The 27,558-nt window shown below is 38.4% G+C and overlaps 1 protein-coding gene across 2 annotated transcripts in view; it reads left to right on the plus strand.

Annotated features, from left to right (window-relative positions):
- Nucleotides 1–27,558, plus strand: part of DDX10 (DEAD-box helicase 10) — a 270,692-nt gene that overhangs the window by 29,979 nt on the left and 213,155 nt on the right. For both annotated transcript variants that reach the window (XM_042959588.1, XM_042959589.1), the window contains exons 8-13: nt 263–425; nt 2,028–2,112; nt 13,852–13,953; nt 15,126–15,213; nt 18,632–18,720; nt 21,537–21,999. In XM_042959588.1, the coding sequence (XP_042815522.1) occupies nt 263–425; nt 2,028–2,112; nt 13,852–13,953; nt 15,126–15,213; nt 18,632–18,720; nt 21,537–21,999 (990 nt within the window). The remainder of the gene's footprint in view (nt 1–262; nt 426–2,027; nt 2,113–13,851; nt 13,954–15,125; nt 15,214–18,631; nt 18,721–21,536; nt 22,000–27,558) is intronic.

The raw sequence follows: 27,558 nt of genomic DNA on the forward strand, positions 1-27,558 counted from the left end.
TCAAGGGTTGAATGCTTAACCGACTGAGCCACCCAGGCGCCCCTAAGGGCAGCATATTAAAAAAAAAATTCTTACAGGAAATAATGTGAACAAAAAGTGTTCGAAGACCACAACTCCAGACTGTGTTTCCCTTTCTCTGCCCTACATTTTTTGTTTGGTGAAACTTGTGCTCCTTAAAGCATGTTTGCTGCTAATCTCCCAAGTTTGCTTGACTGCTGCTGTTATCTGGAAGTACCAAACTCCTTTTTCTGTTACTGCCTAGGTCCAGTATCTGTACCGGGTGTTCTGTCGGCTACGTCCTGGGATCTCTATCCTTGCGCTGCACGGCCGGCAGCAGCAGATGAGAAGGATGGAGGTCTACAATGAATTCGTCCGCAAGAAGGCTGCAGTTCTCTTTGCTACTGACATTGCAGCCAGGGGGCTGGGTGAGAACTTAGAAGAAAAGATTTTGTGGTCATGGCATATAGAATTTGCTTATAAATGGATGGATTTGGGGATTCCGTATAGTTATACTCAAATAATTGGGCCTTTTTTTCTTAGAAAAATAAGTAAATTGGTAACCAATATGATTAAGGATACATCAGTGAAAATTTTGGTTGTATGTTCACCTTCTGTGTTTATTGCCTATGGTAATAATCCTAGAATCCTGAGCAGCCCACAGAATCAAAGGCGGATTAAAGGTGTAAAGACACCTTTCTATGTTTCTTTGAAAATTGGAAACTTGATAAAATATTACAACTTACTTAACAAGAAAATTTGAAATCCCATTTTTTCACCAAATGTTTTTATTTTAAAAGCATACTTAATGTGTTTAAAGTTTCAGAAAGCCACTGTGATACCGTTTTACAGCTGGTGGCTTTGTGGTGGTGGGATGGGGTATGGAAGTAATTACAGGAAGTAGAGATCAGAACACGTGACAAGAGATTAAGTAGGTGGTAATTTAAATTGTTCAGTGGCTTTGTTTTATGTTAATTACTGTGGTAGATTTTAAACATACATGAAGAATAGATCTCAGGTACCATCAGGTATGTTACCCAGCTTTGACAACCATCTTTTCCATGATCCCCTTTTTCTTCCTGTCTCCTTGATTTTCTTGGAGTATTTGAAAGTGTATCTCAGACATTATATATGTTCACTCACATGTGACTGGAGGCAGTAGCCAAGTATACATGTTTTTAAAGCTCTCTGGCTTGTATTGTTGTTATACCATGACTTTTGGTAAAATCATCCTTTTGTATTTACCTTGTCTGGGCTGTGTGATTGTTGTGATTGTCTGTATGAGTTTTCTCGAATGTTCTAGCACATGTCCCATACCTTCTTTGCTACCAGTTCAAACCCGGTCCATTTCTCTCTTCCCTTAGACCCTCCCCCTCTTGCAAGTTCCATCTCCAGCTCTTACCCACGCTGGTTGCTCCATAAACCTCATGCGTATTTGTCATCCTGACACTCTTCTTTCCAGATCTTTCTTCCTCTTCCTTGACTTATCAGCCCTTATCTCTATTAGGGAAATTGATCTAAAATTCTCACAGCAAAATCCACTAATGACTAAAGGTAGTTCTTTCAAGTAATTGAGAACAGGATATCTGGAAATGAGTGAAAACTTCTGTAGTCGGAAGTGAGAAAAGGGACTTAGAATCATTAATTTGAATGGAGATGGGAATAGCAAGAAAAGTAAAGTTTCCTTCCTTTAAATTGGGAAACCAGTTTTGTAGTTCACTAGGAGCCCATGAAAAGTGGGTTCTTTTAGGTTATTAAAATTTTATTATTTGTCTGACACAAAGCAATCTCTTCTGTTTCAGATAGAAAAGAATCTTTGTATTCAAACACTGTCATTGATTTTAGTTCACTCTGTCAATGGAGAATTGTTTATTATCTCTTGGTTCCTGTAGTTAATTTTATTTTTAATAAAGTTCACAGATGATATCTATCAGTTTGATGTGATGGAAAGTCCTAGTAAGTGATAATGTAAAATAAAAATAGTGTGGCATGGTAGATCTTGCAACTAACTTGATGCTCCTTCTGTTCAGATTTCCCAGCTGTGAATTGGGTTCTTCAGTTTGATTGTCCAGAGGATGCCAACACATACATTCACCGAGCAGGTAGAACTGCCAGGTAGGTGTGCTGGCTCTTTTCTTTGCTTTTGCAGTTGGGAGATGTTTGCTCGTGGTAGAATTTTAAATGTTAAGCATCTTTCTGGATAGCATGTGTTAATAATTACCAAAACCTTAGAGTTCTTCCTTTTGCCTCATGTTCCACATTTAAAAACTGATCTTAAGAAAAGAGAGATGGGTAAAGTTACATAAAGATGTTCATCTCACTGACCTGTGTAATGGTTAGGAAATGGAAACAGTCCAAATAATCACAGCAGGGTTATAAGTGATTATGATTGGCCACAGACAGACTGTGTCTTTGGATTTACCTTGTACCATTTATTACCTTATCACAACTGGATGAATATAATGTGGTTGTTGGTGAGACATTGGTACTTGATGATGGAAGAGACACCAACTCTTGGTCTATCTGGGCAGCAGTTCTGCTTTTTATTAAAAAAATTTTTTTTAATGTTTATTTATTTTTGAGAGAGAGAGAGACAGAGACAGAGACACAGTGTGAGTGGGGGAGGGGCAGAGAGAGAGAGGGAGACATAGAATCCAAAGCAGACTCCAGGCTCCTAGCTGTCAGCACAGAGCCCAGCGCAGGGCTTGAACTCAAGAACTGTGATCATGACCTGAGCCGAGGTCAGACATTTAAACTGACTGAGCCACCCAGGCGCCCCATGGAAGGATCTTTAGACCCAAGATTTAGACCATCTTCTAAGCAGTGATTTTCCTCCTCTTCTCCTTGCCCTGTGTCCCTTTCAGCAAACAGCCCCAAGTGGCCTCTCTCCCTCATTTGTCTAGTAAATCCCTTTGGCATGCACTGAAATTTCTTTGAATCCACAGTTTTGGACGGCTTTAAAGAAGTTTTTTTTTTTCTTTTTGGCTGTATCTGGTAGATTTTGTTGTATGTTTTAGCTGAAGTAAAGGTTTTTCATGTCCTTCTGCAGGTGCTGCTTGTCCTTCTGAGAAGTAGAGCCCTTCATTTTACTCATTAAAAAATTTTTGTAACATGTTTGATTGTTTAAACATTTTTGATTGATTCACATTTATCTTTAAATAAAGATATATAGCCATTAAACATGGGCTATAATAAAAATGCACTCAAACGCATTTCTTTTGACCAGCATGGAGTGAATATTACAATAGTGAAAGATAAAGCTATTTAAAAATGGAATTTATGGGGGTGCCTGGGTGGCTCAGTTGGTTAAGCATCCAACTTTAGCTCAGGTCGTGATCTCACAGCTCGTGGATTTGAGCCCCACGTCGGGCTCTGTGCTGACAGCTCGGAGCCTGGAGGCTACTTCTGATTCTGTGTCTCCCTCTATCTCTGCCCCTCCCCTGCTTGTGCTCTGTCTCTCTCTCTGTCTCTCTCTCTCTCAAAAATAAACAAACATTAAAAATAAAAATTTTTAAAATAGAATTTCTGTACTACAGGGTAAAAAGTAAGTCTTTTTATTGTAGTTAACAATATAATTTGAATAAACAGTGGAGTTAGAACTGGGTTCTATATATGGTGCTGTGGTGCTTTTAGACAAACTTGCCTGTAAAGTGGTTACATTTTGGTTTCTAATGGGGTCTAAGGAAAAAGGACCTGGGTAGATGAACAGGCTTGTTTTCCATTTTATAGGAAGATGGGTGCTGGTGTCAGTGATCTTTGTGTCGGGTACATGTTTGGGTTATCTTTCACAGCGAGATGTTCAGAAGTCGTAAGTAGTAGTGGTTGGCGGAGTGAGAATTCCTCTGCTGTTTAACTCTTCTCAGTAAACGTGAGGCATGTATGAGTTTGTACTTGTACCCATGCACACATTTTCCATTTTAGAGAAAGTGGGATGTAGCCTTGCACACAGGCGTGTTAGTGTTAGTTGTGCCATTTGGTGTTGACATAGACAGGGGAAACGGATTTCTTTATGGAACACTTATAAATAGTATTTTAAAATTATTCTTCCTTAATGAAGATGATTGGACATCTCATTGCATCAGAAAACAGTTCACCGAAGAGGAATATTTCAGGGTTTTTCGTTCCCAGAGAGGTTGTTAAAAATCTTCTGTAGCTGAACATGCCAGGGTGAACACTAAATTGGTCCTAATGACTGGAGATGAAAAGGAGCTACAACAACATCATGATTGTATTTGAAAAGAAAATACTAATTTGAAAAACTGTTGTAATGCAGTTTCTAATGTCATTAATTTTAAAAATACAAGTCTGTTTGATCCCTCATAACCAATTAAAAATGTTTTGAATCGACTCTTTTAGATGAGTAGTCAGTGGAAATGTTTAGGATACGCAATACTTATTTTTTCTTGGGCAGTTTAATAAAAAAATAATGAAATTGCAGTTTAAAAGTTGCCATTAATGGGCTTACAGATAATTAGAAAGTTTCTTGGGCCATGAGACTGAATAATTGAATTGAATAAAGGCTAAATTAGAATTTGAAACTAATTAAAATCCTGTGTTTATGCTGTAATTAAAACTGGGTTGTCAGATAGTGGTTACTTGTGGAAGTGAGCTATAATATATGAATATGGAAAAATGAATTCAGTGCTTTGTGGCAGAATAGCTAAGGTTTGGGGAATCTTTTTTTTCCTTTCGAAGTGTTTTAGCTAAGTGAAAATAGTGATTTAGGCATTTGTCTTGAAGTACTTTGTTGTAATGTATTATTCACTTAAAATTCTCATGATCCTTAGTATTGGGAAAATTTTTGTCTATTTTCTTTAACCATCCACATCACATCTCTTTTAACAAAATGATCTCCTTTAGAGACAGGAAGGCAAGGAATAGGAATATAATTTTATCAAGCTGTATTCTGTGGTGCATTACTTAAAAATGATTGTTTTTAGGGTTTGCAGTTTTGGGTACTCAAAAAACCAGGCTCTTCCATTTTCTTAGGAAAATGCCCATTTGAAAATAAAAAATTGGGGAATGGAGAGTAAGTAGGTATACATAGGATACTCCTCTTTTTTTGTTTTTTTTTTGAATGTTTTTATTTGGGGGGTAGGAGTCTGTGGATGGAAGATGTGAGTTATATGTAACTGTTCATATGTAAACATTTGGGAGTTTAAATATAAAAAGTGAGAGTCCAGGTGCCTGTAAGCTCAGTAGAGCATGAGACTCTTGATCTCTAGATTGTGAGTTCAAACCCCCCACTGTGACTAGAGCTTACTTTAAAACAAAAGGTGAGTTATATATCAGAGAGAGTGTGTGTATGTATATAATATAAAATATATAATAAAATATAATATATAATTATATTCCAGCTGAGTCTTGCCTGGCTGCATTTTGTAGCTCTCCGACTTTGTGATTTAGACAGCAGTGTGAGATTCCACTAGGGGGCAGCAGAGGCCAGTTCTTTGCGTTGCACACTCATGGCTGCCCTGTAGATCAACAGCAGCAAAGAGGATGCAAAGTAGTTAAAATTTTTGCTGTGATAACTTTGAAGAGTTTATGGTTTGTGGAAAATACTGGTACTTTATGGAAGAGATAATAGATTTTTTAAAAAGTATCCTTAATTGTTTTGTAAATTGAAATAATAAGAGTGAAAAGACAATTTCCATGAGCATTAATTTACTGAAGCTTACTCTGAATATCTTGGGAGTGAGATAAGAGGAATCTTTTGCTAGTGAAAATTTGTGCTTCTTTAAAGCTAAGACTTGGTAAGATCCTAAACTTAGCCTGTTTCTTCTGGATGTACTGGTGCTGCTTTGTTTCTTTACATGACCGTCTGCCGGTCTGCTACTATTTAGAATTTAAAGTTTTTTTTTTTTTTTAAAGGGAAAAACCAATTTTTTATTTTTTATTTAAAAAAAAATTTTTTTTAATGTTTATTTATTTTTGAGACAGAGAGAGACAGAGCATGAACAGGGGAGGGTCAGAGAGAGAGGGAGACACAGAATCTGAAACAGGCTCCAGGCTCTGAGCGGTCGGCACAGAGCCCGATGCGGGGCTCGAACTCACGGACCGCGAGATCATGACCTGAGCCGAAGTCGGCTGCTTAACGGACTGAGCCACCCAGGCGCCCCCCAATTTTTTATTTTGTATCAAGAAGCAATGAGCTGGGGTAGTGTAGGGCCAAAATAGTTACAGAGGTAGGTAAGAGGACTGAGCCTTCTCAGTTGTGGGCTAGTTCCAGGCCCTTCCCCCTTGCCCTTCTGCTGTCGCTTCTCAGCACAGCAGGCAGAGTGATCCTTTTAAACACAAGTCAGATGTCGTCAGTCCTCTCCGGGCTTCCTGTTCACTCAGAATAAAAGCCAATGACCTGATATTATTCAGTCCCCTCCAACCTTACTTTTTATTCCCTGCTTGTCCCTACATTCCACACTGGTCAGACTGTTTCTCCTTTATGCCGACCATGTTCCCCCCGCCTCCCCCAGCCCCTCACCCCCAAGGCCTTTACGTTACTGTTTCTTTTGCTGGAATGGTTTTTCCTCAAGTATCTGCATGACTGTCTTTCTTAACCTGCCCCAACTACTCTTCCTAACCTCAGTCTGTATTTTCTTTTTTCCCCATAGCACTTAATACCTTCATGTATAGTAGAGCATTTCCTTATTACAGTGAATCTCTTTCTCTTCACTAGAATGTAGGCTCCATAAAGACTAGGGAAATATGTCTTCTTAATTGATACACCCTGAGTGCTTAGAACAGGCCTTGGCACAGAGTAGACAGCTGAGATAACACAGTGACTTTCTCAAATCAGACTCATGAATCAGAGCTTCCCTAAAATTAATTATCTCTTGCAGTATAACAGATTATCCCACCACTCAGTGTCTAAAAGCGAGAACTAGATGTTCTCTCCTGGTTTCCGTGGATCGGAAATGCAGGGGTGGCTCGTTCGGGTTCTCTGACTTCTCATCCGCATCCTTGCAGGTCTGGAGCCCAGGTCTGCGGTCATGGTGTCACGTGGTCCTTGAAGGCTCCGCTGGGGCTGGATCCCCTTCCGAGCCCGTTCGTCTGCTTGTTGGTCAGAGGTGCCTCTCAGTTCCTTCCACACCTTTTTTCTTTTCTTGAGACTTTTCATAACAGAGCAGTTGGTTGGCTTCCTCAGAGAGAGCACGAGAGAGAGTAAGAGGGAGTAAGGTGGCGGCAGCGGTGTCTTTTGTGACTTAGAACTTGGAACCCAAACTCCATCTTACCGTAGCATCCTAGTGGTCGTACAGATCAGCCTGATTCTGTGTGGGGAGGACCACAAGGCTGTGGATGCCAGAAGGTCCGGATTTTGGGGAGCCGTTTTAGGAGCTGCCTACCACACCTGAAAGCAAGCTCTCCTGCCAGTTTGAAAGATAAAGGACGGTAATGGCAAGGAATGTGCGAGGCAGGAAGAGGTCTGGGAACCCCGCTGTAGCTGCACAGGGCCATTCTCGTCACCTCAGGGTAGGCTCTGGCCAAGACTGACCTCGCAGTCACTAAGCCACGCGTGCTGTTTATCGCTTCCACCGTTGGGCCACCGCTAGGCTCACTCACATGGCTGACTGCAGAGACCTGCCGCTTGAATCCACAGACTTCAGACAAACCTGGTACATCTGTTATTTAGCATCCCATGCGTGAGGGCTCCCATGCTGGCACGCGGCGTGTTTGTTTCCCCGGAGGCCTGTCGTTAGTCTGTTTAGGAGGAGATTTGACCGTGTCACTTTTTTTCAGCCGGAGGAGTCTCCGTGCCCTTCCCTGTCATTCCCACAGGGAGCGAGCGGGTTGTGACCTAACCGTTCACTTGGTAACTCTCAGGTCTCTGTTGAGTGAACAGATGGAAGAGCTCAGCCAGTCTTTATACCAGCCTGGTGGGAGAGGCCTTTTTGTCAGGAAACGACTTCTCAGGCTTGCGAGGTAAAATGTGTCTAAGATCCCTTGGGAAATACCAGGACTGGGATGTGTCCTCAGGTCTCTCTGACCCCGCAGCTCCTGTTCTTGCCAGTGTGCCCCAAAGCAGATGTTTTCAGTTAGTGAAATCTAGTGGCTGCTGCTCCCAGGCAGGGTTTCCATAAGGCGAGAAAGCCAGGTGCTTGGAGAAGGAGGGTAGGTATCCTTATTTAGACTTGCTGTCATTTGTGATCATGAAGGCCAACTAAAAATGTATGCACTTTCCTTCTTTATTTGGATTATTAGAGGCAGATATCCCATAGTTGATCAACACTATCCTGGAAAGTCAAGAAATTTAGGTTTGGATCTAGCTCTGTCACCTGCTGTCTTTGTACCTTTTGATCAGTTCTTAATCTCTTTAAGCCTCAGTTTCTTCTCCTGGCATTAATCATCTCTTTCAGTAGTTTCCAGAAAGTAATTTCAGGTAGTATAATTTTTAGGTATCACTTTTATCACTGTTTTTTTTAGGTATCACTGTTTTCTTCTTGTTTTTAATGTATTAAAACTTAGTCTTGTTTTTAAGTTCTAGGGACACAGTTGATAGAGTCTAATGATTTCTGCCTTTTCTGTGTGAACTCCCTAAATCCTTGTTCTTACTCAGTTTGCTAGAAGCTTTCCGTGCAACACATATTAGCCAACTTGGGTTTGTTTTTTTTTTTTTAATTTTTATGAACTTTGTCAAACTGTTGAGCCTATTATGGTGTACCTGTTTGTATTTCCAAAATCTTATGCTGCAGATGACTTTATTTTACCCAGAATATTTCCCGGTCTGTCCTTTTCTCTTTTAAATCTAGTGTAGAGTCTTTAGATAGGATTCTGTGAGTCAGAGATACCTCTTTTCCTGGAATAAGCTCTCCTCTGTACCACACTGTGCAGGAGGAACAGAACGTTTAAGTGTGATTCCTGTGGCCTGTCTGTATGCATCTGCTGGGCTGATGCCCTTTGGAACCTCAGTGACAGGTGCTCTTGGGGCTGGTTGCCACTGGTGAGGCTAAGGTGTAGGAGGACAGAAGGAGATACAGGGAGGAGGGAAAAGAAGGGCTGTGGAATAGCAGAGTGTGGCCAACAGTTGTCTCTCTTTCTCTCTCTCTTGATGATACTTCTATTGTGAACAAAGGCTAGTATGTTAAGAATCACAGGTATAGAACTTTAGGTTCTGAAGGAACCTGAATCATCTCATTCATCATCTAAGTGGCTCAGGTGGTTAAGTGTCTGACTCTGGCTCAGGTCATGATCTTGCGGTTCGTGAGTTTGAGCCCTGCTTCAGGCTCTCCGCTGTCAGTGCAGAGCCCACTTTGGATCTTCTGTCTGCCCCCTCCATGCCGTGCACACTGTCTTTCTCTCTCTCCCTCTCAAAAATAAACATTTAATAAATTTTTTAAAAAAGTATATAATTTATAAATAAGAATGTAATATATGGTGATAAAATGACTCATTATCCAGGGTTATAAAACTGATGAATAGTACAGCTAGGGCTTGAATTCAGTTCTTTAGACTCCAAACCCAGTGTTCTATCTGCTTACACAATTTCTGGTGGCTTTTTGCATCTGTTTACTCATCAGATATTTGGTGAGCAGCTTTTAGGTACAAGTGTATGGTAGGTATGGAACATGCATTCATATATGTCCTCAAATTTACTAATCGAGGTAAGGAAGTACCCTAATATTAATAGTACTAAGATGTGTTAAATGAAGTAAGAATGACACAAAGATGTAGATTTTAAAAGCACATGTTTTCATTTTTTACTTCATAAGGACTTGTGTTTTGTTATAAAAATATTGCTTATTCACTATATAGATTCTATCTTTTTTAATGTTTTATTTTGAGAGAGAGAGGAAGAGAGTGGGAGGGGCAGAGAGAGAGGGAGACACAGAATCTGAAGCAGGTTCGAGGCTCTGAGCTGTCAGCATAAAGCCTGATGTAGCGCTCTGACCTGAGCCAAAGTTGGACGCTTAACTGACTGAGCCGCCCAGGTGCCCCTCACTGTATAGATTCTAGACATTGGCAGAACCTACCAGCTACATCATAGCACCTAGAGAAATTTTCATGTATGTTGTATATATATTTTTAAAATTACAAAAAGGGAATTATTCTAAATAGAATCTCTTACACCCTGCTCTGTAACTTGGAGAACCAGACCGGGAGAACTGAGAATGGCCAGGCAGTTGTGAGCCCTGGCAGATCTTGCTGAATGGGCAAAATTTAAGGGACACTTAAAGTGTTAGCTAGAATGGAGTTTACGTGTTGGGGAGAAGGCATTGGAATAGCTGAGGACTAGTGGGTACTGGGTGGAACGCAAATTAGTGCCAGAACAGCAGGGCTTTTCCTCCTTCCTTTGGTCAGAGTTTGTTTTGAGGTTAAAATTACCAGTGGGACCCAGAAGTCAGTGGTCTGTCTCTCACGTTGAGCTAGAAATGCCAGTGAGCTGTATGTAGCATGTGAAGGCAGACAATCGTGATCAACCTGTTAGGGGTCTGTATAGCTGATAGAGGTAATGAACTGCAAGTTTAAAGCCTCTGATACGCAATGATTAGCTGGAGATTTTTGTTTTTGTTTTGTATTTCTGTTTTTTTGTGGGTGTTTTTGGATAATTTCTTGGTCTTCCCAGAAATTTGCCTTCTCTACCAATTGCTTGTGTAAAAAAGATTGGCAAATTAATGTAAAATGAAGTTCTTCCTAAATTCTAAAGGGCTACGTAAATGTAACGTACTACTACAGATGGTGAAAATGAGATTTTTGTTGGTGTTGTGTTTCAGTTGCAGGGCTTTTATTTGGTGCCTACAATGTTTCTTATAATAACCTGTGTATTATGGAATTCCAAAATGTAGATCTTGTGAAGAACATTTATTTCTCTTTATATATATACTAAGCCTCAGTCCTTGGATATTGCTTTTGAAATATAAAAAGCTAGCTCATGGGTAAATAGACTATCCTTGTAAGCATTTGAAAGAAAAAAAATGTGCTTCTGCCTTCTTTTCAAATGTGTATTTATTTTTAAAATGAAAGCTTACTGGAAATTCTTGGGTGTTGGTGTGTAGGAAATAATTTGTGCTTTCTGTATGTTGTTTTAGGGAAAAGATGTGTGTGATGTTCAATAGGTAAAGTGGCCAGTTATGATCTTTTCTGTAGATGCTTGCCTTATGGGGTTCGACTTTGGACATTTTTTTTCCATTTTCCTTTGGGAATTTTGTTCTTCTAAATTCTAGTGTTGTACTCTGTCTTAACCTTGTGCAGATCTATGTGTCTGTTGGCTATAGTTGTAAAAGGTTTGAATATGGCCCATGTGTGACTTGAATCCTGATCTATTCTTCCAGATTATTCTTGGGTACCTGAATGGGTAGACAAGATAGGTATAATGATTAGGCTTATTATTCTTGTTTATTCGTCCATCTGAAGATCCAAGGTCTTCAGGGAATGCTGTTTTGATACCTTAGAGATTTCTGTTAACCCCTTTGCCCCTGTTCTGGCGCACATTATGTAGGCCTGGTGGCATGTTTATTTTCTCTCTCTATCTCTGAATTTGGATATAGAATGTTAAAGAGATCGATTACCCTTTAAGCCACCCATACCCATCTCCCTTCTTCCTGATTGTTCCTCTCTGGGCCACATGAGATAAGCTTTCTTACTTCTGAAGATAATTGACCTCATCTCAAGAGTTTGGCTACCTTGAGGGCATTTTGATATAGTGCACAGCACGGTAGTCATTATTAACCGATATCTGTCCCCTTTGCCTTTAACCTGTTGTTGGTGAGATCTTGGAGCTTCAGAAGTTGAGATGTCTCTCAGATACCTTGTCTGCTCTGGGTTTTGCCTCAATACTTCATATAGTAGTGATTCCTGCCTTCACAGATGGTTTAATCCAGTACTGCTTAGGGGAATGCTTTTTCATGTTTCTTCATAGTAAATGATGTTGAAACATTTTGAATCCTAGTAGGTGTTGAAATACAGTGAGGAAGGTATTTGGTACTAGTTTCTCATTTATGAAACAATAAAAGCTTTACTCTATCTCCTGTTAAATACCCATGCATTAGAAACCCTAGAAAAAGCTAATCAGCCTGAAGAAGACAAAACTATCCACTGGCCTCTCGTCAGATGCTGCCTTTTCTCCCTGGAAAACTGAATTCTCCCCTAATGTTTGACTAATTGCTAATTTTTTAGATCTCTGCTCTTAGAAGCCATTTGCCCAGGGCAGTTTTCTTGACACCTAGACAGCATTCAGTGGAGTTCTCTGTTACGGTTTTATAGCTTCCTGTACACCTACTAACACTCCTACCACTTTATTGTTATTTGATGTTTTGGTATCTGTCCCTAATAGTCTGTGAGCTCTGTAACAGCGACAACTATGTCAGTTTTAGTGCCTGGCATTTAGTGGCCCCTTAAATTTTTTTTTTTAATGTATGAGTTAAAGATAAATTTTAGCACTTTGGATATGTTTTATTTCCTACTTTTCTGTGTGTGTACTCATAAAGGTGTATACATATATGTAGATATTTCTATAAAGATATTACCCTGGAATTTCACCTTGCTTGTTGGAGTAGAGTTTTAAAATCAGCATGATGTGAAATTGCCCTTCCATCTTTATCGTACATACAATAAGTCAACACAATTTTCCCCTCCAGCGTTCATTGATAAAATTGTGTACAGTGGTATTCTGTCTCTCTATACACAGCCATCCAGAGTTCTCCAGAACCAGACTCTGATGTACCCATCTGGCAATCCTCCCTGCTGTCCACTTGGTTACCCTGGTTCGGTTGGGTTTCTCCTATCTTAAGTTAGCTAAGTTTGCCCTATGTTTTCTGGTTTCCACTCCTTAGTTCATGCCATTCTCCCGCTTTGGAAGACCCTATCTTTTCCCTTTCTGTTCACCTTCAGGGTCCTCCTCAAATTCTACCTGGCCCTGACCCACTCTGAGTGGTCTTTTTCCTCTTCTGAGTTTTTGCCATTTATTGCCCCTGGTCGTCCTTTGACATTTAGTAATGTTACCATCTTGGGGATGTTGTCTTGATTTTGTGTGTGTTTGTGTTTTCTAGTCAGCTAGATTGTTTGACCACTGAAGACAGAAATACTCTTTTTTTTTGTGTTCTTCACAGTTTAGGCCTGGCACAAAGTTTCTCACTAAATAATTTATTTGGTTTTAACTATAAAAAGTTGCTCCTCACATTTGATAGCATGAACCTTGAATAGAGTGCTTTGATGAGAATATTTTTCATTTTGTGTCTTTAAAAAACATTCTATGAATATCCAGTTCTGTTTTGTCTTACTGCTTGCACGTAATGGCTGACCCGGAGTTACAGGGGAGTCTGCATGCAAGTAGCACAAGAGGTTTAGTAGCTGTGGGTGCATTGTGGCCCAGTTACGTCGAAATTTCTGGTGGTACAGCATGAAATAAGAATTTTACTAGGTGAGGGAAGAGAATGGATTGGAGGATAGCTTTTCACTTGAGCAGAGATCCATTGCTTAACTATAGCACTGTTTTCTGAAAACAGTGCTATTCCCAAGGTATAAAATCCCCAGAAAGATGATTTGATTCCTTAATACAGTGGATGCCATGTTCTTACATGACTAATTGTAACCTAATACTCTCGTGGCTTAAATGAGAAATTGCTACAGAGAACTATTTAAGAAATTCCTTTTAATTGATTTGTTTCTTAGGATCTGGCTCTCCTACCTGGTATAGCCTAAAAGTCACTTGGAATTGTAACTAGTAGTGGAATGTTGAAAAAGATGCTCAGAGCCCTACTTGTCTGTCGTCACAGAAGTGAACAAAATGGCATTCCTAATATTTTAGTAAATAAATTTAGTAAATAAATTAGGTGAACTTGCTTCTTTGTTACCTGTTTGTCAGACTGTTGAAATGTAAAATGCAGATTGCACTGATGTGGAAGAGATTATTTGTTTGTTTAGGTACAAAGAGGATGGTGAAGCTTTATTAATTTTACTTCCCTCTGAAGAAAAAGGGATGGTGCAGCAGCTTCTCCAGAAGAAAGTGCCTGTGAAGGAAATCAGGTAAGAACTGCTGGGTGTGTTGAAGTTACCGTCAGGAGAACGGAGGTGCAGAATCATCATGCTGAGTTATGTACACTTCATTCCCTCCTCCCTCTCGTCTTCCGCTGTCTGCTTTGTGACTTTTTTTGTTTGCTAGTGTTCTTCTAAACACGTTTTCTGGAAGACTGTTAATGCAGAAAATAAGATGAAATGGAGAACTTGTTAGCTTCAGCAGACATTGATTGTTGAAAAGATTATACATATTGGATAAAATTTGTAGGGTTCTATGTCCTTTTCAGAGGACTCTGCTGTCCATTGAAGATACTCAGATTGTCAGCAGATTTGATCAGGATCGGAGTTTCATCTGCACTGGGGTCCTTGAAACATCCTGGCTTTACTTGGAGGGAAGATTTGGAGGGTGTTTAGATGGGAAGTGGGGCAGGTGGGTTGGGTAAGGGTTTGATGGAACACGACTGAGTTGAAATTGTTGAGGCTAAGTGAAAGTTTTCTACCTTTTGTGTCTTTAATTTTATATATGATTTTATAATTAAAGTAAAAACCACCTCGTCCACCCCCATCTACTACTACCCCAGCTTTGGAGGAGCAGAGTGGTTCGGTTTATAATCAGGGAAAAAAGTGGGATTTATTTTGTGAAACATAGACCCTTGTAAGAATTTCATTCTTTCCTGTAGCTTCCCTTGGTGGAGTTAAGTAGCAATTCTGTTACATTGTGCCTGATTTCCAGATAAGGAGACCATTATTTATATCTTTTGGCTCCTTGCTTATTATTTGAAATTGGCTTTATGAAATTTGGCTGAAAATGGAAGTACCTACAACAATGACATTAACTTTCATTTATTCTATTGCATGGACCGATCTCCTGTTAGAGTATTTTCTAACATTATGGACCTAAGAAGCAACCAGTGATAATTGAATGTTAACCTTAGTATCTTTCACTTAGCATGGGGCATTTAGAGATGATTTCTGATCTTGATCTTTTTCCCCCCCTGCATTATGCAGAATACCTGAGAGTCAGGTTTACGTCTAGTGGAATTTCAGTCTAATCTGGCTCCTAGATGAGAAATAATGTTATAGGTTTAAAAATACTGAGGAAGATAGGAAAATGCTATATACTGTTTTCAGTTTCTAAAATTGAGATGTCTAAGTTTAACCTGTATTTTTTTGTTACAAAGAATTAATCCAGAAAAACTTATAGACGTCCAGAAAAAATTGGAATCATTTTTAGCACAAGATCAAGATTTAAAAGAAAGAGCTCAAAGGGTAAGTCGTTGGTAAATTGGATACCTTAGTTGGAATGGAGCATATAATAAAGTTAGAATTCATCATTTTCTACTACTTTACGTTTCATGGCTATGCTTCAGGTAGTCAAGTGGTGCAGTTCACAGATAACCAGAACATTCTTTAACTTTTAAAAAGACTCTGTACCTCGAAGCGTCCGGGTGGCTCAGTCGGTTAAACGTCCAACTCTTGATTTTGGCTCAGGTCGTGATTTCACGGTTTTTAGGATTGATCCCCACATTGGGTTCTGTGCTGGTGGCATGGAGCCTGCTTGGGATTCTCTCTCTCTCTGCCCCTCCCTTGCTCACACTCTCTCTTTTTCTCTCAAAATAAATAAATTAACATTTTTAAAAAACTAAAAAAAAAAAGTATGTATTTCTTAGAACTGGGAAAATGTCAGCTTTGTGCTTCTTCAGCAAGCTTATTGTAATTTCTTATATTAGCTTAAATTTCTAGAAAGCATAGCACTTTTACTGAATCCTCTTTAAGAATGAAATTTTAATCTATAAATATGACTTAATGTTCCCAAATTACTTTTTTTTGACTTAGAAATCCTCTTGATTAGCAAATACAAAGAATTACCACTTTCAGTTAAACTTACTTTTCAGTTCCTAGAGTGCCTAGCAGTAGATGCTTTAGAAAAGGAAGAAGGGAAGTAATTTTGTGTTGTGCTAACAGCTTCCTAGTCTCTAAACGGACAAATATTTGAATCCCTGTTACAAAGCTCATCCTTTTCGCCACGCTCTTATGTACATGGAGGTTACCGGATCTACATGTTATCTCTCTCTCTGCATCTCCCATAACATATCAGCAGTGAGTTAAGAGTGTCAGGATTCAGAGGTTGGATTCTGTGTCAGCAGAGAGATGAAATGAGAGGAAGGAAATAAGAGATGTGGAAAGAGCATCCTAAGTGGATAAGGAGCCTGAGCAGAGAAATGGTCAGTAGTAAGGCTTTTACGTTATGGTTTTGAAACTGGATATTCTTGGGAAAGAAGTTTTATTTAAAGAGCAGATTTTACGTTTCTGGTTAAAAATTAACTTCTGTTATATTTTATCAAGTTAGCCTCGCTCTGCTTAAAATACCATGAGTGATGAAAGCTGGAATTTAAATGCTTACTTTGTGTCAAGTGCTTAGTCATGATGTGACTTTGTTACATGGCAGTTTGATACGTGTTCTTTCTTCATCTTCCCAACAACCCAGGAGGGAGGCAATACTGATGTGACTTTACACAGGAGTAAATAGTAGATGGAGAAAATTAAAAATTGTCCAGGATCGGGGTGCCTGGGTGGCTCAGTCGGTTGAACGTCCGACTTCGGCTCAGGTCATGATCTCGCGGTTCGTGAGTTCAAGCCCCATGTCGGGCTCTGTGCTGTCAGCTCAGAGCCTGGAGCCTGTTTCAGATTCTGTGTCCCCCCCTCTCTCCGCCCCACCCCTGCTTGTTCTCTGTCTTTCAAAAATGAATAAACATAAAAAAAAAAAAAATTAAAAAAAAATATTGTCCAGGATCACATAAGCTGTTAAGTAGCAGACCTGAGACTGATATCCACATTTGACTTTCTTCAGAAATTCCGTGATACATCAGGAGGATTATAAGAAAACCAAATACTGAACTGTGCCAAGTTGGATTTCTCTAGTCTCACTTCACCTGAAATCTAATGAAAAAGACCTTTATAGGGGAGATTTTTTTTTTCCTTAATTTTTGGGTATGCAAACATTTGTGTGTGCAGATATCATCTAGCAGACATTGTTTAAATCTTTTAGAAAGTTTGGAAATAGTATGCACATTTAAAACTATTATACATGAATTCTGAGATGTCATGACTTACTGCATACCTAAGAGGTCATTCAATTATGAATCAGGAAATAAGGAACAATGGAAGGATGTTTCACTAGTTTGTGCATACAACAAATGAGCCTTCCAGAACAAAGATTATAGAATGCACATTGAAATAAATGATGTGATTTATTGGGTGTCACGCATGGTTTAGCAGAATGGCTAACTGTATTGCCAGCAGCAGCAAGCTATCTAGTTTCATAGAAGTGATTTTCTAGCCTTTGATTATAATCTGGAGAGAACAAAAACGATAGGCAACCGGGGTGATTTTTTTGTGTGTGTGAACAATTGTAGGGGAAAAATTATCCTTGAACTGGAGCCATTCATTGTTTTTCATGCCTCTGGAGACAGGGAAAATGGTTTGAAGAAAGGATTAGTATAAATTTATAACAAATATGAAGTTCAGGAAATACTGAAATGGGAATTAAATGGACTTACAAAAATTTTAAAATAAGAAACGCTTGCATAGATGTGTTTCATCATCTTTGTTGCCTGACTGTGTTACAGACTGATAAAGGATCAGGATCATGTTTAAATTTTGGTTTATATAGTTCTTGGTCTACAGATACCTTTTTTCTATATAAACACCAAAGAAAAATAACACAAGTTCATGATGACAAATTACTTGAAGTGATAATGTAAAAGGGAAGGCTTTAGGAGTAAACTTCATGTCATGATTTTATTAAGCTTCATTTAAATACAGTAACATTTTATTATGTTAGAAAAGGTATTCTTTTCTAAGAATAAATAAATAAAGAATACCTTTAACTAAATAACTAAATAAATACCTTTAACCAATAACTAAAATAATTATTACTAATAGCTAGTATTTATTGGTATTTACTATATTCCACAAGATACACCCTGGTACTCTAGATCCATTTTCTCGGTTAATTTCTCATAACATTTTAAATAGAAGGTGTTATGATCTCTGATAGATGAGGAAACTGACAGAGACACAAGAGGTTTGAGCAGCTAGTAAGATAAGGAGCTCAGATTGTCATCTGTATCATTACATATCCTACTTTTTCCTCCTGTTAGACTATACTGCAATGGACTGATACTAACTTGTAGAATAGCTTTCTGAGAAGGTGATGCTCTATGTTGAGTTGGCTTTATGAAACCAAATTTAAAGTCTTATCTAATATTACAGTTACAAAAAGGTAGTTTTTTTTTATGTAGAATGGAGATATGCTCAATTATTTTATTAAAATTTTTTTTATTTTAATGTTTACTTTTAAGAGAGAAAGTGAGAGACAGAGAGTGAGCGGGGGGGGGGGGGGGGGGGGGTGCAGAGAGAGAGTGAGACACAGAATCCGAAGCAGGCTCCAGGCTCTGAGCTGTCAGTATAGAGCCGGACATGGGGCTCAAGCTCAGAGCCATGAGCCGAAGTCATCTGCCCAACTGACTGAACCACCCAGGTGCCCCTATATGCTCACTTATTTTTAAGATATTTCACTACTGTTGAATTTATCCCTTTGGTTAATTTTCTTTTATCTGAGTTTAAATTTATTTTCCGTTTCTGACCATTGTATGTGATACATGTAAACCTCTTACTTTTACAGTGTTTTGTCTCCTATATACGCTCAGTGTATCTGATGAAGGATAAAGAAATATTTGATGTGAGCAAGTTACCTATACCTGAATATGCCCTGTAAGTATTCATATTAAACTTTTAGTTGTGAATCCTCAGAGGTAGAGGTCATTTGTCTGCAACCTGGTTCTCTGAGAGTCCTCATTGAAACTGCTCTGCCTTAACTTAAGAGAATCTGTTAAAGATCTGCAGAGAAAAAGATTACGTAAACTAGAAAACTAGGTGCGTGTCTAGTTCTTGTTGTTTAAAGAAGTTTCTTACTTGTAAGTGAAGATTTCTGAAAGTTTCACTGGCAGTTTCCTGTAGTTTCATCTTAAAGGAGGTGGAGAACAATTGGTAAGCGCTGTTTGAAATCTTTAAATGTCTGTAGTCCTCTTGTCTTTGGAACGCTGGCTTGGAACACCATAGACCATTCTTTTTTATGCTTTTGACACAAGTCTCCTTGTCAGTTCTTCCTTTATTTTAGATTGATCCCTATAACTGCTTGCTTATTGCCTGAGTGTTCTTTGTGTCTTGGTGTTTCTTATAGGTACTCAGAGTTACCATGGCAAAATATCCCCGTTTAGTAACTGAGGTTACTATTACATAAAAAAGGAACTGTTGGTTTGTTTTGGCTCAGTATTTGAAGGACTTTTTTCCTAACCTTTTCAGCTATAAAGGAGGAATGCTCATTTTTTCAGTGGGGTTCTACCTGTGGGAAAAACATTGACAGAATTCTATAAAGCACCCTTGAGGTTAATCATAGGTTAAATATCAGCATAAAATTCCTAGTCAGCGATGACACATGTATTTTCAAGGCAAGGTCTGTGTATTTGCCTTGCTCTCCAGGAATTTGAATGTCTTTACCTTTAAATGGAGTCTGATAAAAACTTGTATCTGGGAGAGTTGCTGTTTTCTACTCTTCACATTAGATTGTGAGTTTAGTATAATAGGTAATTTGTCAGTTGTAACATTTTAGAATGATTGAAATTGCTAGATAACAGCATGAGGCTCCTGACTCTCTGTGTAGGTAATTGATGGAAAACTGCACACCATGGATATAACATGTTTTTGTCACTGAGCTGTTTATGTAGCAGTTACTAATTTCACCTTTTCTGAATATGATTCTTGGTTTCAGTTATTAGCTCCCTTTTAGTATTCCATGAAAAAGTTCTGTCGTGGTTTTCTGATTGACTTAGCTGAGATATTAGTAAACAGGAGAGGCACCGGGCTCTGACACTGCAGGGTCATATTAATGGGACATTTTGTTGCTATAAAAGCCAGTAAACCTCATCTGTTCCCAGTTGACAACCTTTGCTTTTTACTGGTGATGTCTAAGGAAGGCAGAAAGTTAACTTCTGAGCCTAAATTATTGGTATAGTTTAATTTGGTGGTGTTTAGATGTGTAAGTTCCTTGATCTATAAATTCCTTTAGAAGCCCTTTGTTACCTAAAGCAGTGTTATGTGTGCAGGATATAATAAATGTTTTTAGAAATTGTTTTCCTAAGGAAACATGTTTTGAGTAGTATGTACAGTTCATTGTGCTCGATGTTAAAAAATTATAGATGTACGTACTCTTACCTTAAAAGGGCTCCAAGTTTTAGTAGCTGAGAAAGACACACAACTATAATTGTAATACACTGAGAGAATGCTCTGATGGATAGGAGTTTATGATCCCACCCTGTAGTCTCCATAATAGTAATAATGGGAGGTGCTCAGTAGTGGCTGCCTGTGTGCCAGGCCGTATGTTAAGTACATTGGATCTGTGAACTCATTTCACTCTTAAGACAACCCTAGGATATCAGCACTGATCATGCCGTTTCATAAATGAGAGAACTGAGGTATAGAGGTTCAGTAACATCCTTCAATCACACAGCTGGTGATGACAGTCAGGATTTGAATATCAGCAGTCCCATTTCTGAATCTGTGCTTTCCACGTACCTCTGAGTTTTCTTGACTCATGTCTCATAGGAAAGAGGCAATGGAGCCATGTCATAATGTTAGCTGTTTATTGTAGCAGGCCCGGTTTCAGGAGTTTATTTCCCATCTGCGAGTAGGAACTTAGGAGCTGATCATAAAGTGAATCTTGATATTAGAAGGAGAAAATAATTTTTCTTTTCTTTTTTGGTCTCGTTTAGAAATCCTTTCTTTTTGGGGTGCTTGGGTGGCTCAATTGGTTAAGTGTCTGACTGGCTCAGGTCATGATCTCACGGTTCATGGGTTCAAGCCCTGTGTCGGGCTCTGTGCTGAATGCTTGCTCAGAGCCTGGAGCCTCTTTTGGATTCTGTGTCTCCTTTTGTCTCTGCCCATCCCCTACTCGTGCTCTGCTTCACTCTCTCTCTCAAAAATAAATAAATGTATTTTTGTAGAAGTGATTATGTCGTAGTAAAAGAGGAGAGAACAGTGGTAATTTGAGTTTGTTCTTTGCAGAGAGCTGTTTTGTCCTTTCTTGACCATGTCTTTTCCAGGTTTAGTATTGACATTTCACAAAGTGTTTTCATATAGTTAGCAAGTCGGATTGTTACAACAGCTGTGAGGTGGGCCTGGTAGGTATCGATATCCTGTATTTGAGGGAGCCAAGGCTGAAAGAAGTAAACTGGAAATAGGCAGATTTAGTACTTGACCTGTTCCCTTGTTTCTGGTTTCATGCTCTTTATGTTATACCTTGTTAACCTCTTAATGAAAAGTGAGGTATCTTCAGTGTTTTCTGATGGGTATTTGGTATTTTTTGGCTTGCCTTTTGGATCATCTAATCTGTCAAGATTGAGTTGTATTTCAGAGGAGTGTTTTTTTAAAAACTCCAAAAATAGATCTCCACTCTTGAGAAACTGTTGCATAATACCATAAGCACACCATCAGTGTGCTGAGATAACTGTTTTCGTTTGTTCATGTTTAAGATCTCTTGGTCTTGCTGTGGCACCTCGGGTAAGATTTCTTCAGAAAATGCAGAAACAACCCCCCAAAGAATTGGTGGTGAGCCAAGATCACAAACAAATTGAGCCAAGGGCTCCCTCCCTCACCAATGATGAAGTAGAAGAATTTAGAGCCTACTTCAATGAGAAAATGTCCATCCTTCAGAAAGGTGGGAAAAGACCAGAAGAGACAGAATATACACCGGGTAAGGGGATTAGTGATGAAGAGGAAGAAGAGAAGGAAGATGAGGAAGAAATGGAAGAGAAACTGGCAAAAGCAAAAGAGTCTTCACTTCAGTCTGTCCCTAGCACTGGGGAGTCCAAGCAAGCCCCTGGGCAGTTCTTAGACAGAGATGAGGACGAGGACGATGGACACGATGCTGATTTCTTTACAGTGAAGCGGCACAATGTGTTTGGGTTGGACCTTAAAGAGAATAAAACACCACAGGTAAGTTTATTCCCACTGGATGGTCTTCTGTTATTTCCCACCACTTCTTACTGTGTGTTGCTTGTGGCCTTTGGGGGGAACTCTGGGGGCAGGAAGGACGAGGAGAAATGTGTAGAATGACATTCTTTGAAGTGAAGGCTCCCTCTTTCTCCATATTTAAAGATGGAATAAGTGCCAGAGAATTCTCCTTGTTCATAACCTAGGGAACTCTAAGAATGCTGACGAATTTAATCTCATTTGCTGCTCTTCTGAGGCATGTTTTAAAAGTAGCCAGAGCCATGGTTATAACAGTAAGGAAGGCAGGTGATGGGGTTCTATGGTTTATAGCATGACGATCCTTCACTGTGATTATTAACATACTACTTTCTGATTTAAATCATTACAAATATCCCTTACAACAATTTAATCTCCCTAAGCATGGATTTAACTTGTAACGAGACATTTGCTTTGGGGCACCAACGCAGGGTCTTAAATAGAAAGCCAGCACTCCTTTTTAAAGGCCACTTATGAAGGTTTGTTAAAAGTTTCATGTAGATCCTTTGTTCCTCTATAGGTACCTGCTAGGAAAAATAAGAGAGAGAATTCAGATAAAGCATCTGTTTTCTGGAGTGTCTGTAGGTGTGCGGTTAATGTGTTTCTCCTCCCCTTCCTTGGTCCCCTTCTTATTTTGTATGCATTTATTCTTCATCATTTCTTTAAAGTGAATTGAATTAAAAACTGAAGCTGAGCTCTAATTTTTAATAAACTCTAAGACTCACAGTGGAAATACTAAATTTTGAACTGTGAAACTCAGATGGTGTTTAAGTAACTAAATAAAAATCTTGGAAAGGTAGCAAACATCGTTATTGAGTACTTAATGTATAATTTGGTGTTTTCTGAACATTATCTCATTTGGTCCTTGAATAACCCTGTGAGGTAGGTACTGTCTCATTACACAGGTAAAGGGAAAAAACAACTGGGAGACAGAGACCGTAAGATAGTGACGTGCACTGTTTGTTGCTGGCATAGCTGGAAATTGAGCCTAGGTATTCTAATGTTTTTGGTTAAGTACATGGATAATGATCTGGTTTTTGAAGTGTGATTTATTACTCTTTGTTATAGAATTGATACACTTTGTGTTGTATCTGATAAGTCTGTGGTTAACCTAAGGCCACAAAGATTTCCTCCTATGTTTTCCCTGGGAGGTTTTATAGTTTTAGTGCTTAAATTTAGGGCTAAAGTTTATTTTAGCTTAATTTTTGTGTATGGTGTGAGGGAAGGGTTAAGGTTCTTTTATTTCTTTTCTTTTTTCTTTTTTTTTTTTTAATTTGGGGTCTAGTTGAACCAGTATCTTTGTTAAATAGTGCTTTCTCCATTCAGGAACCTTGTCCCCTTTGTCCAGGGTTGACCACGTATATGTAGGTCTCTTTGACTCTTGTCTCTGTTAGCCATCCTTTCTCCAGTAATACCCATCTTGATTAGTTTCATGGTAAATCTCAAATTAGGTAGTACAAGTCTTCGAACTTGATATTTAAAAAAATTTTGTTTTGGTTCTTTTTGGACCACTGTATTTTCTTACAAGTTTTTGAACCAGCTAGTTAATTGGTACAAAAAAAAAAACCCCTTATGTTATCTTCATTGAGATTTCATTGAAATCTTTAAATCTGTTTGGGGAGAATTGACATCTTGAGTTGTCTGATTCAACAATACAGCATATCTTTCCGTTTATTTAGGCTTTTACTGTGTTTTAGTGTGGTTTTATGATTTTAAGCATGTCTATCTTGCACATTTTTTTGTTAGATTCATCTTTATTTCATAGTTTTCAATACTATTATAAATTATACTGTTAAAATACAAATTTCTAATCCTTTGTTTTCAGTATTTTTGTATGCTAGTCATTCTAAACTGACCCATTAGTTCTAGTGGCTTTATTTTGGGGGATTCTTTGGGATTTTCTCTGTAGATGGTAATGGGGTTTGTGAATAAAGATGGTTTTGTTTCTTCTTTCCAATCTGTGTACCTTTTATTTCGTTTTCTTAATTATATTTTATGTTGAATAGCACTGGTGAGAGTGGCCATCGTTGTTCTTTTCCTCGTCTGTGGGAGGGAAAACATTAGTCTTTTATGATTATACCTGATGTTAGCTTTAAGTTTTGTGTAAATGCTTTTTTCGGGGTGGGAAAGTTCCATTCCATTACTGGCTGGTTTAGTGCGTTTATCAAAATGGATGGTGAAAATTTTGTCACGTGCTTCCCCCCACCCCAGCTATTAAGGTGAATATATACTTGTTCTGTTAACATACTGATTTTTTTAATGTTGAACCAACATTGAATTCCTTTGATAACCTTCACTTAGTCACGATGTGTTTTATCTATTGCATGGTTTTGCTTTCTAATATTTTGTTAAGGATGTTTGTTTCTGTGTTCATGAGGGATATTGGCTTGTTTTCTTCTAATGACTTTGGGACTGTGACACATTTAAAAAACTTTTTATACATTTTGCCATACTATCCTATAGAGAGGTCACAGCCCTTGACCCTGGCCTTGTATGCCATTGCCCCTTTACTTACTCTAACAATGAATATTACCACGTTTTTACTATTTTGAAAAAGAATCAGTGAGAAATGTCTTACCATTTGAGTTTATCTTTTATTGATTCTATTATTGAACATCATTTATTTCAGTTGTATAATTTCTGTGCTTGTCTTTTTCACTCCTTTTCCTGTGCTGTGATACTGGTCTTTTCTGTTGGTCTCCAAAAGTCCTTAAACATTAGTTGGTGTTCTTGGGTTTTTAAACTTTTTCTATTATCTTCTGTCACACAAAATTGTGTGTTGGCCTGCCTTCCTTACTGGATTCTGAATTCCTTGAAATTAATGTCTTACTGACCAGTATGTACTCAGGGCCTGGTACAGTGTCTAGCTCCTGTTGAATTTCAAAGATGTTCCATGAATGAATGAGTGATGTGCTGAATTTCTTATTCTTTCACTTTGATAATTTTATTTGCTGTGAATTAGATATAATTCATACCTGTGGGGTTTATTTTTGGAAACCTATATTTTGAAACTATAAGATTTTAAAAATATGATTTATCTGATTGGCTTAAAATGATTCAAAAGGTATTGTTTAATTTTCTATAAGCATGAGCATAAATAACTTTCTTTTTTTTACTCATTAAATTATATGCCTGTGTAGGCCAAGCTTTGTAATTTAGGTAGTAAATAAAAGTATCTAATAGTAATGATGTAAAGTTCTAACTTAAGAATACATTTTCATGGTGTACTATAGGAAGTTCTATTTTTAAAATACCTACATGATGTTTTTAAATGAAATAAATTGGAAGTGTATGACGTATGCATCAAACGTGAGGAATAGTTTGGGACGGCAGGATTTTGAGAGGCTGGAAAAGGAATGTTTTTCTCTTTCTTCCTGCACATTCCCTAGTGCTGTATACAGCTACAGTTGAAATTACTGGTTCTTTGGGTGAAATAGAAAGGCTTACTGCCTCTTCCCCACCTAATCTTGCCAGCTTTACTTGTTATGTGCCTTAAGGCTTTCAGAGTCAATGTTTACTTGCTCTCAGATTGTTACCATCTTTCTGGTTCTTCATCTTGTTTTTAAGGCATTTTGTTTTGCGTGTGATTTTTGCATCAGCATTTGCAGTCAGGTTTCTATTTTAGCCTTTGTTCTTGCATGTTATATTTTAGTATTGAGTTGTACTCACTGCAGGCTGCTTTCTTCCTCTATTACCTAATTTTAAGGATAGACCTGATAAAAGAATACCAACCAAACCATACTCACAATGGAAATAATACTATTATTTACACATAAGCGCTATATTCCCCTTGGGAGACTTAAGTACTTTTTCCAGACACGGTTGTCTTTGTTCACATATTTTTTGTTGCTCCTGTTTCATAATTGCTGTTAGGGACAACATACCAGACATGTAAGAGAACTGGTTTCATTCCTTCTATCACAGGCTATTCTTTGTCCCGATTATCTTTCTTTCCTTTCTTGCCCCCTTGGAAAGTGGAGGAGATTTGTTGAATCAGTTATAGCTTGGAGCATCGGAGGGGACACATTGGGTTGCAGATGACATGGGATTTGTTTAATAATCATTGTCATTGATAAAATAATTTATTTGGTGTTTTAACATATACCAGATGCTTACAAGTTCTCATTTTGTCCTCGTCACAGGAAAGGCAGATGATGATATTTAAATTTCACAAAGCCTTTTAAATGTCTTTTCCAAAGTTACAGTGGTGGAGTCAGTACTCAGAACCTATCTCTGATGCCAAATCACATTCTCCTGTCCTGTTGCCTACCATATGATTTGCATTTAGTTTACTTGATCTAAATAGGTGATGTCAGCATAACTGATAGCACGTTACATTTCTTTGTGCTACCCATTGTGTGCAGACACGTCGAATACAGAATTGGTACGTTTGCCTCTTTGGATCTGGGCATGAATGGAGAAGAGAGGTGCCGAGTGCAGGTGCAAGCAGTGTCTTCTGGAAGACTGCCCTGTCATAGTCCTTTTCTATTTGACAGGATGAAGGCATTGGCAGAGAAATAGATTTCCTTAGCACTGGGGAGCAAATCAAGAGTGACAGGGAGGTAGAGAGCATAGTCAGGGTGATCACGCACCAGGGCAGTTAAGAGAAGGTTGGCTGACCTCCTGTCATCGGGAAGAAATCTGTGTTTTGGCTGTTTTTTTTTGGTATTGGCAAGAAAGTTGACTCTAAGGAAACAGTGTTAGGAGTGTGAATATATAATTACAATGATGAATTTGAAAATGATTTTAAAACATTTCTTAAATATAAGAATGAAATCTCTAAGCATATACTTTTGTGTTTCTCATTTTATAATTGTTTAGGGAGGAGACTGATAGGTGGATTCCATTTTTAGCTCAGCATTTGTCCTTTTACAGCTATCTAAACAGTAAACCTAGGTCAGTCTTAAGATTTGAATGATACTCATAGATAAGTCTTTGTTTATAGTAGAATCTATATTACGTTTACTTGGAGTCTTACATTTTTGCACAGAAATTCTTGGTGTTGCAAGAACTCGCTGCTGGTAAAACATAGATTAGCTAATATTATTTTTTATAAGTATCCTCTTACAAAAATACCTAAAATTCCGAATCAAGATTCCTATATATGGAAGCTTGGTTTTTCTGCCTCTTGTCTCTGTCTTTTCTGTTTCCTCTTCCTCCTCCTTCCTACTTGTCTTTTTTCCCCTCTTTCTGGGAGCAGTTACTGAGTGCCTACCAGGTGCCAGGGACTGTGCTAGGTACTTAGTGAGTTTTAGAGGCTTATGACTTGAGTTAATGTAGCTGATTATTAAACTAGAATTTCAGTAGAGAATCCCAGCTTTCTCTTCCTTTATTCATTCATGCAACCAAATGTTTTAAAGCTCTCATATTGGCACTTGGGGGAGAAGATGGCCCCAGGGGCAATTGTACCTTAAATAACAGATAGGTGTTAATATGAGCTGGTAAAGCACTCTCAGCAAAGAGTACAGAGTGAGAAAAACCATGCCACAAGAAAGTATGTGTTTAGTTTGGGAAACTATTTCTGGC

Source organism: Panthera tigris, chromosome D1, assembly GCF_018350195.1.
Source record: "Panthera tigris isolate Pti1 chromosome D1, P.tigris_Pti1_mat1.1, whole genome shotgun sequence".
Lineage (NCBI taxonomy): Eukaryota > Metazoa > Chordata > Mammalia > Carnivora > Felidae > Panthera > Panthera tigris.